Source organism: Armigeres subalbatus, chromosome 2, assembly GCF_024139115.2.
Source record: "Armigeres subalbatus isolate Guangzhou_Male chromosome 2, GZ_Asu_2, whole genome shotgun sequence".
Classification (NCBI taxonomy): Eukaryota; Metazoa; Arthropoda; class Insecta; order Diptera; family Culicidae; genus Armigeres; species Armigeres subalbatus.
The window spans coordinates 229,570,249-229,588,363 of NC_085140.1; the positions used below are offsets into that span (position 1 = coordinate 229,570,249).

The 18,115-nt window shown below is 38.9% G+C and overlaps 1 protein-coding gene across 1 annotated transcript; it reads right to left on the bottom strand.

The window, feature by feature from the left end:
- Positions 1-2,939: 2,939 nt before the first annotated feature.
- LOC134209610 (uncharacterized) lies at positions 2,940-5,927 on the bottom strand. Its single transcript, XM_062685606.1, has 3 exons — positions 5,912-5,927; positions 3,753-4,752; positions 2,940-3,657 (listed from the first exon to the last, which is right to left on the bottom strand). The coding sequence occupies exons 1-3, from the start codon at positions 5,925-5,927 to the stop codon at positions 2,940-2,942; spliced, it is 1,734 nt and encodes a 577-aa protein (XP_062541590.1).
- Between the last annotated feature and the right edge of the window lie 12,188 nt (positions 5,928-18,115).

Below are 18,115 nucleotides of genomic sequence, written 5' to 3' on the forward strand. Positions count from 1 at the left end.
GGAATTCGCGTTTAAGCTCTTCTTTCAGCTCCTCCCATGACGTAAAATCTTCATTCTCAAACCCGGTCATAAACCAAGTTTTAGCGGCTCCACTGAAAAGGTGGATGGCCGACCTAAATAAGTCTTTTGGAGACCTATCCTCCGATTTCGCATAGAACTCGACTTCTTTCAGAAACTTCATTAAGTTCTGACCGTTATCCGAACCGTCGTATCTTAGTTTCCAGTCCGATACTGGCCGATTTCCCGCTTTGTAACTGCGTTTTTTATCTCGTACCGGTTTACGTGGCTCATCCGATGGCCATTCCGCTTCTGTACTCGATAGTTCTTCCGGTTCAGAACTAGTGCTATCCACTCTCTGATTACTACGACGGGACGACGATTTACGCGGTACAACCTTTGATACTACTGCGTGGCCCGGGCCAAGTCCTTGACCGTATGAAGCTTTCATAGGATTTGGAACATTCTCTAAAGACCCCGATCCCCACATCTGTTGAGCAGCCCACATTTGCATTTGTGGGTTCCCAAACATCCAAGGTGGCATCATCCATGGAAAGAAGTTCCTTAAAAAATCGGTGTTATCTACTTCATTATCGACTGACTTCAAAATTCGCTTATTAGATCCTCGACTAGATCCACTCGCGCTTTCGAGTTTTTCTTCTTCTGCTTGCTTTTCTTTCGCAGCTTTAGTCGCTGTTGCCAGCTTTGAGAACGTCTGATTGAGTTGCTCAATTGCTGACTGGTTACCCGAGAATAACGAAAAATGTGTATTGAAAGCTCCGCGCATACTCGCGATTAAAGAATCTATATCCGCGAGGTCTTCATCGGAGTCGGTATTCTCCGGAAGCCGTTTAGTACGCATGAAATAATGAACAAGTCGTGTCTTTAAACTGTCGCGAATACCATCGAATTTTCTAGCATTCGTTAGAAAGTCTTTCACTTCTTTGATTCTAGTATCAATTAAATGTATCAACGGACGTATCCAATCGATCGAAATCAATATCCTGCACCTGTTTATTCCTATCATCCTTCAGCTTGTCTCTCAATCGTCTCATCAATGTCGCGCGCGTTTCTGTTTCTGTGAATGGAAGACCCCGAATCTTCAATTCATACTCAATCTCCTCACGTTCGAGGTGATGAACCAACACGTCCTTGTACAAAAGTTCGAATTCCACATCCATTTTCAGTTCGACAGTTCTCAACCCCCCAATTTCTTCTTCGTTTGGAGGACGAAGTTAACTTAAAACGGCAAGCTGTTTTTACCTCTCCTATCGGAGGTGGGTGGTAATGAAAATTTAAATTTTTGCTGGGCGCCAAATTATTACTCGCCGGCTGGCAAAGGGTTAATTAATCAAAGGGTCGCTTATTGGCTTGCGCTCACAATACCTCCTATACGCTTGAAGGAACTCAATTCGCAGGAACGACTGGAAATGAACTCACTTACCCATTGGTTTCACACGTGTCGAATAAGCTGAAACAACATCAATGATTTACACCGAGATAAAACCGAATCCGAAATATTATTGGCAAGGGGAATGTGCAAGTGAAATTAATAGGTTCCTTTCTGAACCAAAACTAGGCGAAAATACCGAAAAGAGGTGGAAACGCTATACCTCAGGGCAATGCACTTTTAAATTAATCAATCGAGCTCAATTTCGACTACATTACAAATTTATTGAGTTAAGTGTGACGTCAGGGGTACTTGCGTGACTCTCTACGAGTAATAGTCCATGCGATGGCTGCTAACACTGCTCGGCGGGTTGATGACCGAATGTTTCCGATCGGTGTTGGCCTCGAAAGGGTTGTGATGGCCGCGAGGTTCTCGGCGGGTGCCCGAAGACGGTAACGATGGGCACGTGGCTCCCGGCGGATTGCCAGAAAGTCGAACCACTAATTCTCGACAAAGGCGTTATTCGATGAGGCCAGTGATGATGCGATGGCACTGCAATCGAGGATGATGACCTCCGCTTGGCTTGGAAGATGGCGACGTATACGGTGGCTGTCGTCCCGGACAATTGAAGAGCGTGTCCGTTTTGTTAAGGGTCTTACGGGACGTCCAAAATGGCGACTTATCCCAACCCGGCCTGGATGCCTCTCGAGATGATCACTTCTCACCGCGTACACTTTTCACCACTGTCCTTCTGCCTGTCGAGATTGTGGAGAGAAAGAAAAAGGCCCGCTTCGAGGACCTGCGCACTGTATTAGTCCCCTATGACGTCATCACTACTAGCTTCCAATCTCTTCCCCCATTGTCACAAAACTAATTACCTTTTTCTTAAACTAACAATGTTCGTTTTTGTGTTTCTCACTTTTTTTTGTTCTCCGTGTTAGCTATAATTAGATACTAATTTGCATGGACATTAATTATAGGTTTAGGCTTTAACATTACATTAACACTTTTTCATGTTTTAATGACACTAACCGTACTAATCAACTAACACACTTTGAATCACTAACTTTTAATAGCTACTAACAATTCTAACAAAGCCACCTATACAAAAAAGAACAAAACCATTAATACAACGCTTCCACTCAAAAGAGGGTTCAACTTTCACCTCTAAAAGAAAATCTATCGCGCACTACTTTCACTTTCCAAATTCCAAGCACAAAGAGGGCTTGATCTTCTCGGAACAAGCCTTTTAAAGGAATTCGGATCCCCGATGGAGCGGGAGGTTACCAAAAACCGTTTATGATTGTTAATCATAAACGTTTTTTGACAGTTATGCTCGTACCCTTAATGTGTTCAACCCTTCGACCTGTGACTCCACCTATGAGTGAACGGCATTAACTCCCGACGAAGTATCTTACGCCTTAAGAGCGACACCGCTCAAAAGTCACCCCTCAAGCCATAAGCATATTGGGAGTGGAGCAGAGCTCTCACACTCATCAAGCCACTGAGTGCCGACACTGTCCCATAGTAGTATTAGTGGGTGTGTATTTTTTCAAAGGGCGTAGTGGTTAATATTCGAAGGAAAAGGGATGTCGGACTTGTGGCAGGGCCAGCAAACAATAATTGGAACCAAGCAATGGTTACAGGTAATGCGAGCCAATGGAAGTGGAGCCATTTTTGGAATTTTTGGAGAACATTTCTTTGCCTTGCACCATACACACGACTTCGCCACCGCTTTGATCTCCGCTCGTAGATTCGGAATTCGGAAACGTTGCCTCACATTGTTGACGACGGTCTCCGCATTTGCGTGAGCCGCCTGCTGGTGGTAATGTTTCAACAGCTTTCGAGTAATAGGGTGCCCTTTGGGTAGGATTACAGGAAAACGAAGCTCGAAAGGCAGGAAAGAACCTTGGGCGGTTCTGCCGTCCATCCTAAGCACACCCTCGTCGTCCATGAACGGACAGTCGTTGTAAAGATTGCTATACTTTGCTATTGCCTGCCACCTTTCATAAGGAACTTCACGGTTCTTCATTAACGTCTTCACTTCTTCACAATATACATCTGCTTGAGCCGCGCGCCATAAACACATCTCTGCTCTCTGGTATTCTTCTCGCTTCAGTGGAACCTCTACCGCTGATACAAGTTTCTGCACTATTCGTCGCACCTTCGATGGTCCTGGAACTGCTTCGATTGCTAGACCTTTCCGTTTCCTCTCGCAATTGGAATTGAAACGGTAAACGCACGCGATTGATCTAACTAGCACATTCCATCTAGAAATACGAGATACATCGATGACTGGTTCTGCTATCACAATGTCGTGAATCAATGCACAAGCTCGGACCTCCTCTGCAGTATTTGGTTCTACCGTGTATTGTCTTGACCACACTTCTTCTGGCTGGTACAGGAAATGTGGACCACAAAACCACGGGCCGACTGGATCCACGAAATAACTGTTTTGGAGTCTGACCAGATGAACCTTTTTGTTATTTCTAGAGAATGCGCATCGACTACTGTTTGCAGCAATCGCGACCCTATCACCGCTGCCTGCAATTCCAGTCTTGGAATGGATATCATTTTCAATGGAGCGACCTTCGACCTTGCCATCACCAAAGAGCAAATAGGGCCATCGTCCGTCAAGACCCGAAAATATGCCGCTGCACCATACGCATCTTTGCTAGCATCTACGAGGACATGCAATTGCAATGTATTGTATTGAACAACGCTTGATTGTTGGAAGTAATAACGGGAAATCTTCACTTTTTCTATTTCTGGGAGCCGCCCGATCCATCGATCCCACTTTATGCAGCTTTCATCATTGATCGTCTGGTCCCAGTCACTACCGCTGCGCCACAGGTCTTGAATTAGCATTTTACCGTAGATTACGAAGGGTGCCAGCATTCCCAGCGGATCGAAGAGACTCATAACGCTACTCATCACTACTCTTTTCGTCGGCCGCCGTTGGCCCCTAAGATACGGTATCAAATCGATCCGATGTTGTGTCAGAAACGTGAATTTGTCGCTCACTGGGTTCCACACTATTCCAAGAACTCGCTCAAGATTTGACTCCTTATCCTGAAGTATTTGGATACTCCGATCGGCTGTTTTCTCACCAATACCTTGGAGGAATTCTTCGGAATTAGAAATCCAGTTACGGATTTCGAAGCCGCCCTTAGCGTGTACATGCTTCACTTCTTGAGCTCTCTTTAGTGCTTCTTTGACCGTGTCCGCACTATCGAAATAGTCGTCCACATAGTGGTTGTCTACTATTGCTCTGGCCGCATCTGGAAACTGCACTGCATATTCTTCCGCGTTACGGTTCTTCACGAATTGAGCAATGCAGGGTGAGCAAATTCCAAATTGTGACACTATGTAGTAGAAAATGGGTAGAATAATTGTATGTCAATTACCGATATGGGATTATTCTACCCTCACCGTGAAAACGTACTTACGCTACCAAACAACGACTCGCCTCCTTTAGGCAAAATACCGCGAAGGCAACCCGAGATCCGGCTGCGAAGAAAGAAGGAAAGGAAAAGTGGGAAAGAGGATTTTTGGATCGTGAACCCTAACCCACAAGCAAGTCAAGCTAAAACAGTTTTTTTTTTTCTAAAACCAACGCCAAACCCGTGTGGCAGCGTGATGTGATGATCGATAATAGCATCTGGAGCTAAAAGGTGAATCCGGAGGTGATACCTCATCTCGACGAGGACAACAGAAAAATTATTTAAAATGTATCTCTCTCATATTTTTCGTTGTTGGAAGTCGTCCTATGCATGCAAGTGGTTGGTTATGACTATTATAGTCCGCTTCTGAGTTGATTCGTATGGGGGTTCCCTAAATCAGGTTGATTGCTGACCCTGAGACCTATTACCTAGAGGTGAGCTAGTGTGGGACGTGAGAACGTCCACTCTCCAGACGTGTGGACGTCATCGAGAGTTACAAGATATGCTTTTGAGATTACTCAACAATGGCGGTTTTCCTACCTGTCGGATTTGTCGACGACTATCTAGTATTGATAGTCGGTTTGTGTATTACTACTTTATTCGACCTGATGCTAAACCTCGCTTAACTTTTCAAAAAGACCTAAGTAACATTTTTTCATGAATTAATTTGAGTACTGCAATCATAAGTTTTCTTGTTGTTTTATTGATTGCGCTATTCAAATTAATTCGTGAAAAAAATGTTACTTAGGTCCTTTTGAAAAGTTAAGCGAGAAACGCTCTTCATGCAGTCGAAAGTTGGTTTCGCCAATATGGCTTTTCGGTTAATCCGAATAAAACATCTATTGTACTTTTCACGTAACAACACAAATAATTTTGAAAATTCAACGACATGTAGTCCCAACTAGTCCCAACAAACGAATAAACACTCGATATTCAATTAAATTCGATTGATTTTTACAATCAAGCACGGTTTAAATTTATTTCGATTTAAAGGGACAGTAAGATCGATTGAATGTTGCGATTATTTGCATGCTCCAAATATGTGCATGAAAATACATTTAAAATCACAACATGTTTTTACCTGTGAACGTAACCATAATGGTATTCGCCCGTTACATCTTTTTGACTCTGAAATCAATGTAACGGATCAGGTAAAATATGTGGGACTAAATCTGGATTCCAAACTCTCCTGGACACAGCAGTCTCTGAAAAATAAATCGATTTTGATTTTTTTTCCCTTGGACAATGTTTTTTTTAATATCTCCGGAACGCAATGGACGATTGGGCCAATTTTCAATAGCAAAAAAATAGGATGGATTCCGCGTCGAATGCAATCTGTTGCAGACAAACCGGTTAAGGCTAAGCACAAAAAAGTATGTCTCACATTTTTTTTTGCACACATGCACATATATACATACTGTAGGGGAAGGTGGGTAGACTTGATCCCTGGGGAGACTTGATCACCCCCTGTTTTATCGAAAACTAAAGTAGTTTTGGTCTATCGTATTTTTTAGTATAGATCCGCTAGGCAAATGACCTTTATGTGGTGAGTAATTTTTTGGATTGACAGCCTTAATTATTCTGCAGGGCGGTTTGTATGTTTTGACCTTCCTAAAGATTTTTTTATTGGCTACGCAAAATTTGACCAACTTTTCATAACAATGACCAAATGCTTTCGTTTTTTCACAGCAACAAGCCATAAATACGCTTATTGATCTGTACTGATGAAAATGTCAACATTCCATCAAAGTTTTAGGATATTTGGATTTGAAGTTATTGCCTCAATATGGGGACACTTGATCCCCCGTTAGTCACCCATACAACAATTTTGCGAAAAAAAATCAAAAAAAAATAAAAACCTTTCTTAGGCTTCTAATTTTTTGTAGATTTGACGAATTTGATGAAGGGTTGGCTGGAAAAATTATTTATTGCGTAGATATCATAGAAAGGGGATCAAGTCTCCCCAAATTTTAAAATTGCATGTGCTGTCGAATTCAATAACAAAAATCGTTCAAGTATACGCACAGCAATTCGCGTATTTTGAAGGGAAAATATTTAAAAAATCTGAGGGCACCTTACTAATTTTATCAAAGCAAGTTCTTGGAGAGGGATCAATCCCCCCCAAATATTTTTAAAGTCGATTTTTGACAGCACTCCAAAAAATCGATTGTGTATCAATAACAACAATAATGTAAGGACTGTCATACATCAGTACACGGAAGAAATAAACTACCCAATAGTGAGTTTAATTCACCCAACCTCGAACATCCGTACGGGAAGCCAAAATTGAGTAAGTAGGGTCGAAGTAGTTTGCCTTTACTCCCATGTTAAAAAAGTACCCAACGGAAAATTTATTGACCCAAATTTAAGTTTATTTCACTCAATTTCGACCTCAGGTAATAAAACTCAAAATTGGCTTCCCGTATTGAACTGGCGTCGTTGGATTGTTTGGCTCTTTTGTTGACAACAAAAAAAGAAAGAGTGGATGAAAGCGAAGAGAAAAAATAACTCAAAAGTAAGTTTAAAAGTACTCAATTTTGGGTACTTTTTTTCTTCCGTGTAAAGTTAAATACTATATTTCTCAGAGAGTCTGTGTGGAAATCGCGTATGTTTATTTATCCCCTATACAGACATCAACTCAATTCGTCGAGCTGAGTCGATTGGTATATAAAACGATGAGTCTCCGAGCCTTCTATCAAAAGTTCGGTCATGAAGTGATCATATAGCCATTACGTATACTCAATATACGCGAAAGGCAAAAACGGATTAAGTGGGCACAAGAACACATTTCATGTGCAACTGATGATCATATGGTCCGATAATAATAAAATAATGTTATTCCCGAGTAGACGAAAATAGCTCATTAATATCAAATGTTGATAAGATATCAAAATGAGATATTGACATGATTGATATAAGAGATAAAAGATCAGACGACAATATCAATATTTTGCACTAAAATATCATGAGGAAATCAAGTTATGCTATTTGTAAGAAGTGATCAATATCATGTGTCATTAGTTTGTTCTTATCCATATCATATCTTGATGTTCATATGATATTTCGGTGCTAATTTTTGATATTGTTGTCTGTTCTTTTATCTCTTATATCAATCAAAAGCATATCATATTTTGTTATTCTGTTCATGGCTTCTGCCCGGGTTTGGATCTGATGGTATGGCGGAAGACCGACCGGTGAAAGTTTGAAAAAGGACTGTTCAAGTGCGACAGTTGAATATGTTGAATATCGGTAGATTTTATTCAATCCAGTTTTCCGCGAGCGGTAATGGCCGCCAGCTTGCCTGCGGGTTAGTCTCTGATTTGACGTTTCTGGAGGTCAACTGCACCCACCATTTGAGCATTTTGATCAATGTTGTATATAAGAAGGCTTGAATTCATTGAATCAGCACCTTCTTATATGCAACATTGGTCAGAATGTTCGGAGCGATGGGTGCAGTTGACCTCCAGAAACGTCAAATCAGAGACTAACCCGCAGGCAATCTGGCGGCCATTACCGCTCGCGGAAAACTGGATAAAATAAAAACTCACTCTCAAACTTAAGTCTCTTGCGACGTATTCCTAACATATCATGTACCTAAATTTCTAAGCTAAAAAAAGTGTTCGAGGACCCGGATAATTTTGCTTACTGATTAGAAAAATTATGCACAAGTAAGCTAAAAACAAGCAGTAAATACATTAGATATAAATACATACTCTTCTGGCAGCCTGCTGGCTAGAGATTAACTTAAAGACATAAACAAAACATAGTCAGTCTCTTATGGAAAACGTTGAAATATTTGGAAAGATAAATGAAAATCTGTTGAATTAGCAACTTCCTTTGTCTGTGGAGAAGGCTATACTGCCGTGAATCGCATATTTGCCCCATATGAATAGGAGCAAAGATGGGACAGATATGACTTAAGTCGAGTCAAGTACGAGACACTGAAGACGGCCTTACTGTTGAGGTCGAAATACGTATCTGTCAAGATACAATTAAGTGGTGGAATTCAATGGGATTGTACAAACTCGTCTTATGACAAGTGAAGACATTCCACTAAAAAGCTCAAAATAATTTTCTTAACAAATACTTTACAGTTTTTACCATATCATAACATTATGCAAGAATAAACTTTGATGCTCACACTAATACTATGTTGAAATTTGTATAATACATACACTAACACGGTTAACGCTTGAACTGTAATTTTAGGTTAAAAGTTGATTTTTGCATTCATAAAATCAATTCTTATTTGCACCAATTGTCCCTGTTTCCAGTAAATTCATATCACAGGTGACCATTATAAAACAATTACCAAGCAAATAAAACCAAGAAAGCAAATAATTAAAAGATTTTACACTTACCCCAGGTATCAAACACTGCGGGGGAAGTTGATAATGTTCTAATTACGGATTTTTTTCTTTCCTCCAGGGTTTATTTCGACAGCTGTGAATCATAACATGTTCCTTCTTTGTTATCATTGTGATTCCAGTGGTAATTGGACTAATATAAATGAGAAAATGCCTGATTAATCCACCTATCGGTATTGATGCCTTTCACATGTTTCACATATGAGAAAAAAATGTATAAGAAAGTTAAAAATAGCACTGATAGGTAAATATATTCTATAATTCACATTAATTTTTATTCATAACAAGTTTCGCAATTTTTTTTGAATGCAATTTTTTTTGCGAACAAATTGGTTAAGGACAAGTGCTTAAGAATAGCTGATAATTTTGTACGTGCTTTGCGCACACATATACAAACAAATACGCACATACAGACATCATCTCAATTCGTTAAACTAAGTTGATTAGTCTATAACCCTGTAAGTCCTATTTTTCCTTTAAAAAGTTCATCTTTGGGGCGAACATATAGATTTTACATACACTTAGTGTTCGAAAAGGTAAAACCAGCCCTCCCCTAGCTATTACGAGAATTTCTTGAGGATCTATTCCGTTAAAGTAATGAAATTATTCCACGAAAGATACTCAGAAAAATTATCGTATTGATTTTAGTTATATGTCACTACTCATAACTATTGAAGGTCAAGGTAATATGGGTTTTCCACTTACTCCATCCCACTAGGGTAAGTGGAAAAACAACTCCTCATTTTAAAATCTATTTCCATAAAGCGACCAAAATGGTATGAATTACCGCACAGTTGGTGCAAAATTGACTGTTTTCGATAGCCCATTTTGATTAAACGCATTTAGATCATTTAAACTGGTTTTACACTAATTCAAACATGCACTATCGATTTTTCCTTTTCCACTTCCCCCAGTGTACCTTACAAAAGTTTTGTAATTTTTTGAAACATGTTTTATTCATCATTTTTTTTCAATCAAAATGTATACGTTTTTTTGTTGATTTGAATAATTTCGTAATATTAATTCTTCAATAATATGTTCAACAATAATATTATAACGCGGGCTTGGTAGTCATATGGCTACTGCTTCTGCCTCATACGCAGGAGGTCGTGGGTTAAATCCCAGGTCCGTTCCATTTTCCTACTTTGTATCTTTCTCTTTATTTCTCATGTTCTAACAATCGCTATAACTGGAAATGGACTTCCATACCGTTTCCATTACTATTCCTATACCTTCAACTTGAGTATTCTAACAGTAATCTGCTAGAATCGGAAATGAACTTATATAGCTCGTTTCCTACATCCAATTAGAAATTCCATCAGTTACCTTCTCCTATCTATCACATTGGCAGCTCGTTAACCAAGACGGACCTCTGCCTCTCCAACCTAACCCATAAATTCCAACAAATTCCGCATGAACTCGTGGCAAGTGCAGAGGTATATTCGGCTTGCAGTGGGCGAGTGATTGCATCATCATTTCCTCCCCTTCCCTACATTGACTTGCATTCTGACGTGGCAGGCGCCAGTATGACCTAACAAATGAGATCACCAGTACTTGTACATTGAAGATGTGTGCTAGTCCCAAGCAAACATCTGTTGGCTCCCTGTGCAAGAACAGCTGATCTGGTCATAATGGAGTAGCAACTACGAGCAGTCAATCAAGCTCAAGCTCAAGCTCAAGCTCAGCTTAATATGTTCAACAATAATATTATAAATATGTAACAATAATAATATAAAAATAATGTTTTTTTTATGCAACAAACGCTGAGTTCTATATAACTTATTAGTCTATTACTTTTTGAGTTCATCTTTGTGTGTCCATTTGTGGTAATAATCTTATTATAATGTATAATTGAATAATAAAACACAATAAGCGGCGTGCTCAAAGTCATATACACTCGAATGATTCTATATTACTTTTGTATCGTAATTTCACTAATCTACACTAGCTACACTAGCGCACTTCCACTCAAGGCGGACTGGATTTGAAACACAATCACCAATCGAAACAAATTTCACTGAAGAAAGGGAATTTCTGAAGGAACATAACGATCTATATGTGACGTGAATATTCCACAATCTACAAGATGTTTGATCGAAATGTGTCTCAGATATTCATACTTTAACCACCTTTAACCATACTCATATTTTAACCAACAAAATCATAATACTTTAGGTAACAAAAAAATCATAACCATAATAAACTACAATGCGTATTGTGTTCCAATAATAAATATCCTTACGTTGTCCAACGTCTACCTTGCGGTACTACGACGTCTACCGACACTTGTACACAATCCTTCTGATTTTTCTTTTTTGACTTTTCTCCTAGCGTATGCGGTTTGTTTATATTTCTTTTGCGATTTTGTTTGAAAAAAACATTGTTTAAAAATATTGATTGCAATGTCTGCGAAAAACGAACAAACGTGAAGAACAATGAAAATTTAAACTTTGTGTTCTCGATACTATCCGGGAACAAAAGGAAGTGTTATTGGGTGAATCTTCCGCGACATTGACAAAGGATATGCGTAATAAGGAATGGTCAGTAATTGGTGAGTATGCGAAAGTCAATCGGAGCTCTTCCAAGCGGAATAGTTACGCTATGTACACATATGCGATGTATGGTGGCCAAATGTACGGAAAAGCTCTAGTCTAGTCTAATCTACACATATCTACACAGCCAGTTCATGAAAGAATCCTTGAAAGAGAAAGATTCGACTACATCTAGGGGAAACCGCCAAATGTTGAACGGCTAATTTTGTCGTCTATTGTTGAACTCCCATAAGAAATGCACGTGCGTTCAACAATAGGCGAAGAAATTAGCCGTTCAGCATTTGGCAAATAAACTATTACTTTTCTTGTCAATATTTATGTTTGAAGCACTTCATAAATGTAGTTTAAACATAAAAGCGGCCAGTGGTCAAATGTACGGAAAACCTCTATGGTTAAGTTGCTAGTATAATCTTATTGTAATCTAATGAATATTATTTTGACATGTTCAGGAGAATCGTGATAATGCCAGAAACATTCGACAAACGACGTCGACATGCTTGTATACAATATTCTTCAGGAAGAATCCGTTACTGTTCTTGAGGCTTCATCAGTTCCGGAGAGCATAGATGAGCAAGCTGAGAAGCAGTTTTACGAGGATAATGAACAGCCAAGTAGATCAACAATTGGCGCTCAGAGTCAGTAGTTGCAACTTGTTCTCCAACAACAAGCGAGGATTCCATGACGCAATCAAGGTCAAAGAAAAGAAAAATAGGTAAATAAACATGAAAGTTTTTTGTAACAACTAGCTAATGTTTGTGGGTTTAAGAAACACTATCTTCGCAATTATTTATGAAATCGTTATATGAAAAATCAATTTGAATAAAATACAAAATTGTTTAACTAGTGATCGCGCGACACGCAAACCCTAAAAGGTATAAGGGAACATCCATAAAATACGTAACGCTAAGAGGGGGGGTTCTCTGAAGTGTTGCAACCCATACAACATTTTCAGATGTTTCATACAAAAAGTGTGACTTAGAGGGGAGAGGGGGTTGAAAATTGCCAATTTTTGCGTTACGTAATTAATGGGTCTTCCATAAGGCAAATGGGCACAATCTTTTTTTTAAATTTCTTTATTATAGTGATTTTTAATGTGGGCATAATCTTGAATGTTGCTTTTTGTTTTCTTGTTTTTATTTTGGATTTTATTATGAATTACTTATATTTATTCACCAATTTTTCAGAACGTTCTGTTTCTAATGAAGCAGTAAAGGTCGTAAAAATGGCAGAAGAAAGTTATTTAATGAGTTTGAAAATCTACAACTTCGAGCTCAAGCATGGATTACTGAGATCAAAATTCACGGAGAACCTTGTTAACGATAGATCAAGTGCTCAAGTTTCCAATGAATCGTGGGGTATACTATAGCATCAGGCAGGATTTATGGACGAACGCTCTACCTTAGACCAGGTGCTCGCCGTACGTCAGGTATAGCAGAAGTGCAGCGAATACAACGTGCCCATACATCATCTATTCATCGATTTCAAAGGCAAATATGATGCAATCGATCAGGACCAGCTATGGCAGATAGTGCATGAACACGGATTTGGCCTCCCCGTTACGCTAGGGTATGGATAATCTGAAGTAGTGCGTAATGGTGTAAATCCGGTTACATCGCCAGGCTCGATACAACACTGAAGCTGACAATATGACGTCTCTGATCCCGAATCCCAAGGTGTCATGATGACCCACCTTTTGCTCCTTTTGGATGGAGTCAATGGAGTAAATTATAAAAACGTAACTCAATCTTAGGCGGTTTCGAAGCCGACGACATGAATCTCCAAGCTCCAGAGTGCTGATTATTTAGGAAAGAAGCCTGAACGCCTGAAGCCTGTGGATCGTTCAGAAAGCTCAATTTACTGCATCTAATCCCATTACAGTGAAATAAGCTTTACTGTCTTGCTTATCTGTGGTGAGCTGGAAATGATTGAGATTGTGGGGAGGATTGACAAACGATTTACAAAATCAACCAAAATGCAAATGTTAGAAAAATGCGATCATGGGCAGTAACAGCTCTCATCGATATTGGACAAAAAAAAAAACGAAAATTCTTCAGCATCATTAACTTTCTCGTTATTCCCCGTTTTTGATTTGCTTTTTTCGTTTTCATTGATATATTTATACGTAGCTATTGAAATGGGTGTCGACTGCAACAGAAGTGAAACCCACGCGCAAGCATCAGGTGTAATATTTGACATTGTTTAGACAATTCCCGCTACTGTTATCTTCAGTAGTTCAACATCTTCGCCAATTGAATTAAGATTCGCATGCTTAGCCGGATTGCTGCAAATATCATCTCTCCGTCTGCTATATTTGTTCATACTAACAACGCACAACCAGATAATTTTTTTCGTCGCCGAGCGCACAATCCCGGGTAGACGAAAATAACTAATTAATATCAAATGTTGATTAGATAGTAAAATGAGATATGATTGATATACGAGATAAAAGATCAGACGACAATATCAATATTTTGCACTAAAATATCACCAGGAGATCAAGTTATAATATTTGTAAGAAGTGATCAATATCATGTGCCATTAGTTTGTTCTTATCCATAGCATATCATGATATTTTAATGATATTTCGGTACAATTTTTTGATATTGTTGCTTGTTCTTTTATCTCTTATATCAATCAAATCCATATCATGTTTTGTTATACTTCTGCCCGAGATCAGTTTCACTCAGCGAAACGCAGCTTGCATGAAACAATAGCGCGCAATCTCCTTCACACACAGTAAAGTGATCGACTGTAGGATTGGTGCTTTGAGAACGAACCGACGGGAACAAGAATGCAAGGTGCGCTGCGAGCAAGGTGGATCGATCAGGTGGAAGACGATTTGCGGGTTGGCGACGTGCAGCCATGGACCGAGCTGAATGGAGAAGATTTTGATGCACGATACAGGCCACTCCGGCCTTAGTCTGAGAAAATAAATAATAATACATGAAACTATTAATAGGTAATGCAGTGGTGATAATGTACAAAGAGAAACACGGCGAAAATCAACGGAGAACCATATAGGCATTTTAGAGTACCAGGATTAATAAGACTAACGGAGAAAGCGATAAAAGAAGTGCAAGGCGATCATCGGAGAAGCTTGAGTGAACCAAGGATACCAAGGATACCAAGGATTGAAAGACTATCAAAGATCCATAAACTCTGGAAGGAGATGCGATCATCAGTGGGCTTCTGCGATCCATAAATGTTTCGATGACCAGAAAACCTAGAAAAAGTGAAAAGGTTATTTTGAAAAATTAATAATCATCATCAATACATCGCTTTTGAATCAATGACTTTCACCAACTTTCACCAACAGTCCTGTTATCAAAAAGAAATCCTCTTTCAGGTCATTGATCAAGAAATCAATCCTCTCGTGCAAATGATCTCATTACAAATTATAGTACTGCTAATATTTTCTAGAAACACTGCAAATTCAATTTACTTATGATATGTTTCTATTGAATGTTTCGGCTGGTAGCTTTATTATTCAACGAAAATGACGTTTGTAAGCTGGTATTGACGAAAGAAAATGGGCGAGGCTGAGCGATGTATTGACACTTTTACCAAGATCTTGGTTTGAAAGTAGGTGTAGGTTAAAATTTAGATTCAGACAAGATAAATTTCAGCTAGAAAATACCATGAATTCATGGACGCATACACGTCTAGAAACCTTGCTATCAATTAATACGGAGGTGTTTAATTAATGAACACAAAGCTGTGAGATTGGAGGATGTAATGTGAGTGATGAAATTAAAGAGATCACTTACAAGAAAACAATGAAATATATTGGTGGCACCGGAGAAAATAAGGGTCTTTTTTGTGTAACAATACCAATAAATTTAATTTGCTATCATTCATATATATCTTAAAGCTTATACCAAATTTCGTTTTGATAGATTTACGACGATACTTACCCCCACTATACCCCGACTATATTGATGCTTAAAATTCTCAAAGATGGCTTATTCTGTGTAAGTTTGTGAAAACCAACAAATGTGTGATACGATTGTCCAAAGTTAGTTAGGTACCATGATTGAAATAATGTCTAACGCTCGTTTGGTACAATCTATTTGATGATGTTGATTTTTAAATTCGTTTTATGATGCTATTTTGATATCATCAAATTCGCCAGAGGATATTTTGGATATTAAGGAAGCAGAAAAACTACTTTTAGCGACAACAATCAAGGAGATAATTGAACTAATAGGGCCGTTGCTCTATTCGAATCATGATTTTGACACCTTGCATATGCCTCGTGCTCTTATAACCATAAATGAAAATCAGTTTATGGATAATAATAAAAAGCAAAACGAGTCATTCTTATTTTAAAACCTAAATTTTGATTGAAAATTTCGAAAGTATGTGAGAAAATATACCGTTTGTTACGATCTCTTCTATGACGACAACAACAAACTCGCGAACTCGTGATTCGTTTCGCGATAATTCAAGTTTATTTCGCGGCCTTGACGATATTAATTATATTTTCGATGTGTTGATTGTTGAACAAAGACTAATTACGATTACCATGTATCTTGAAGTTGTCACTGAACTTTTATCCTTCTGATATATGCAAGAGAACATTGCCTCGAACCAGTATCTTTATAAAATACGGAATGTTTCGTAAAGCTTTGTATTTGTATCGTATCAAGAGAAAATTGAAAATGTCACTTTCTGAGGGAACATTTGGTCGGGGTTCAGCCAAACCGCACCAAGCGGCTTTTCGACTGACTTGTGATATTTTGTTCGTAAAAGGACAACGGAAATAGTTTCATATCAATTTAAACGTACATTTGCAGTAGGATATCCTCAGTTATGGGGTTGAGGGATATCCGATACGATTTACGATCAATTAAATCTGCTAAACGAAAGTTTGAGCAGAAAAATCGGTAATTTTTCGTTGGCGCTTGGTGCGTTTTGGCTGAACCCCGACCATTTGGAAAACTATGAACTGCGTAGCTTCTGTACGCATCAGGTAGCCCAGTCTTGCAGTTGAAAAACATAGGGATCGCTTTTTACGCGGTTAGGTTTTGCTTGTTTCTGGCCTTTGGATTTAATTGTTGGGAAAGGGAGGTAATGTTAGTGTGTGGTTGTTGTTGCTACTAGAGACCGAGAATACCTCTGCATCTCCACAATAACCACGGGAAGAAAGTTGTGTTATTTGGGAGGGGTTATCAGTAACATAGATCGGGATTCACCATGGAAAGTGATGTGACCTATGCCACTTTTCCACAATTGTATTAGCATTTTCTTATCATGTTCAACTGTTCATCCTTCTCGAGGATAAACAATCAATCACTCTGCAGTCGACAGGCTAGTCTCAACGAGAATCGGGGTAAAAAAAAAAATCGTCGGGAACTCTCCGTCGGCGTAAGCTAGATCCACTGCCGCCTACGCACATAGTAGATTGTGACGAATTACCATCAGTTACGCGTTGTCAAGGCACTAGTAAACCAGATGCCCTGCCTTGGACCTTGGCAGTTCAAATGATAGAACCTATGAAGAGGGCAGTTTATCTTGCGATCCGAGGGGGAAGCAAGGCAAAAAATAAAGAAAGGAGTTTTTTCGTCCCAACATAGTGGAAGCAAGTTTCCATGTAAGGATTACCAAATTTGATAAGTTGACATAGCTGGCGTGATCCCCAGAGCCCAATACTGCCGTAATCTGGAAAAGTGACGTAACAGCCATTTTACAACATGCATGTTTTCCATTTTTCTGTTAAAGAGCTCGATGAGTAGTACTCGTTAACACCATTTTTGGAAAATGGCGTATACGTCACTTTTTCAGATTACGGCAGAATACTCCTAGCAGGATCAAGGGGAGATGCAGAATGTTTCCAAGCAGTTTTGCGAGGAAGTACACATACATACTTGCGGACATCTCTTCAATTCGTCGATTGGTATATAACACTTTGTGCATCCGACCCTTCTATCAAAAGCTCGGTTTTGGATTGATCATACACAGAGAGAAAAAAAATTGTGTTTTTGAGAAAATCGCACTTTCAATTTGAAAGTTGTTCATTTCTTGTAATTTTGAATAGCGAAACATTTACTCTGAGAACGAAACTTTTTTTTTCGCCAATGGAACATTGTACCTTTGAAAGCGAAATTTTTTGAACTGAGAGGTAGAACAGTTTTTAATGCACAATCTGGATTTTCGTGGTTTGGCAACACTGGCTTTGAATAAAAAACAATCTGGCAACCAAACGTGCTGTCAACATCTCGGCTCTAGAAATTTCTCCCGGCGTTTCAAGAAAAAGCCAAGTTCTTCATAAAGTTTTTTGACATTCTTTCGACGATCTGAATGGAATTCCGCAGGTAAATCAAGAGGTAAATATTGTATGACTCTTCTTTGATGAAAACTCTATGG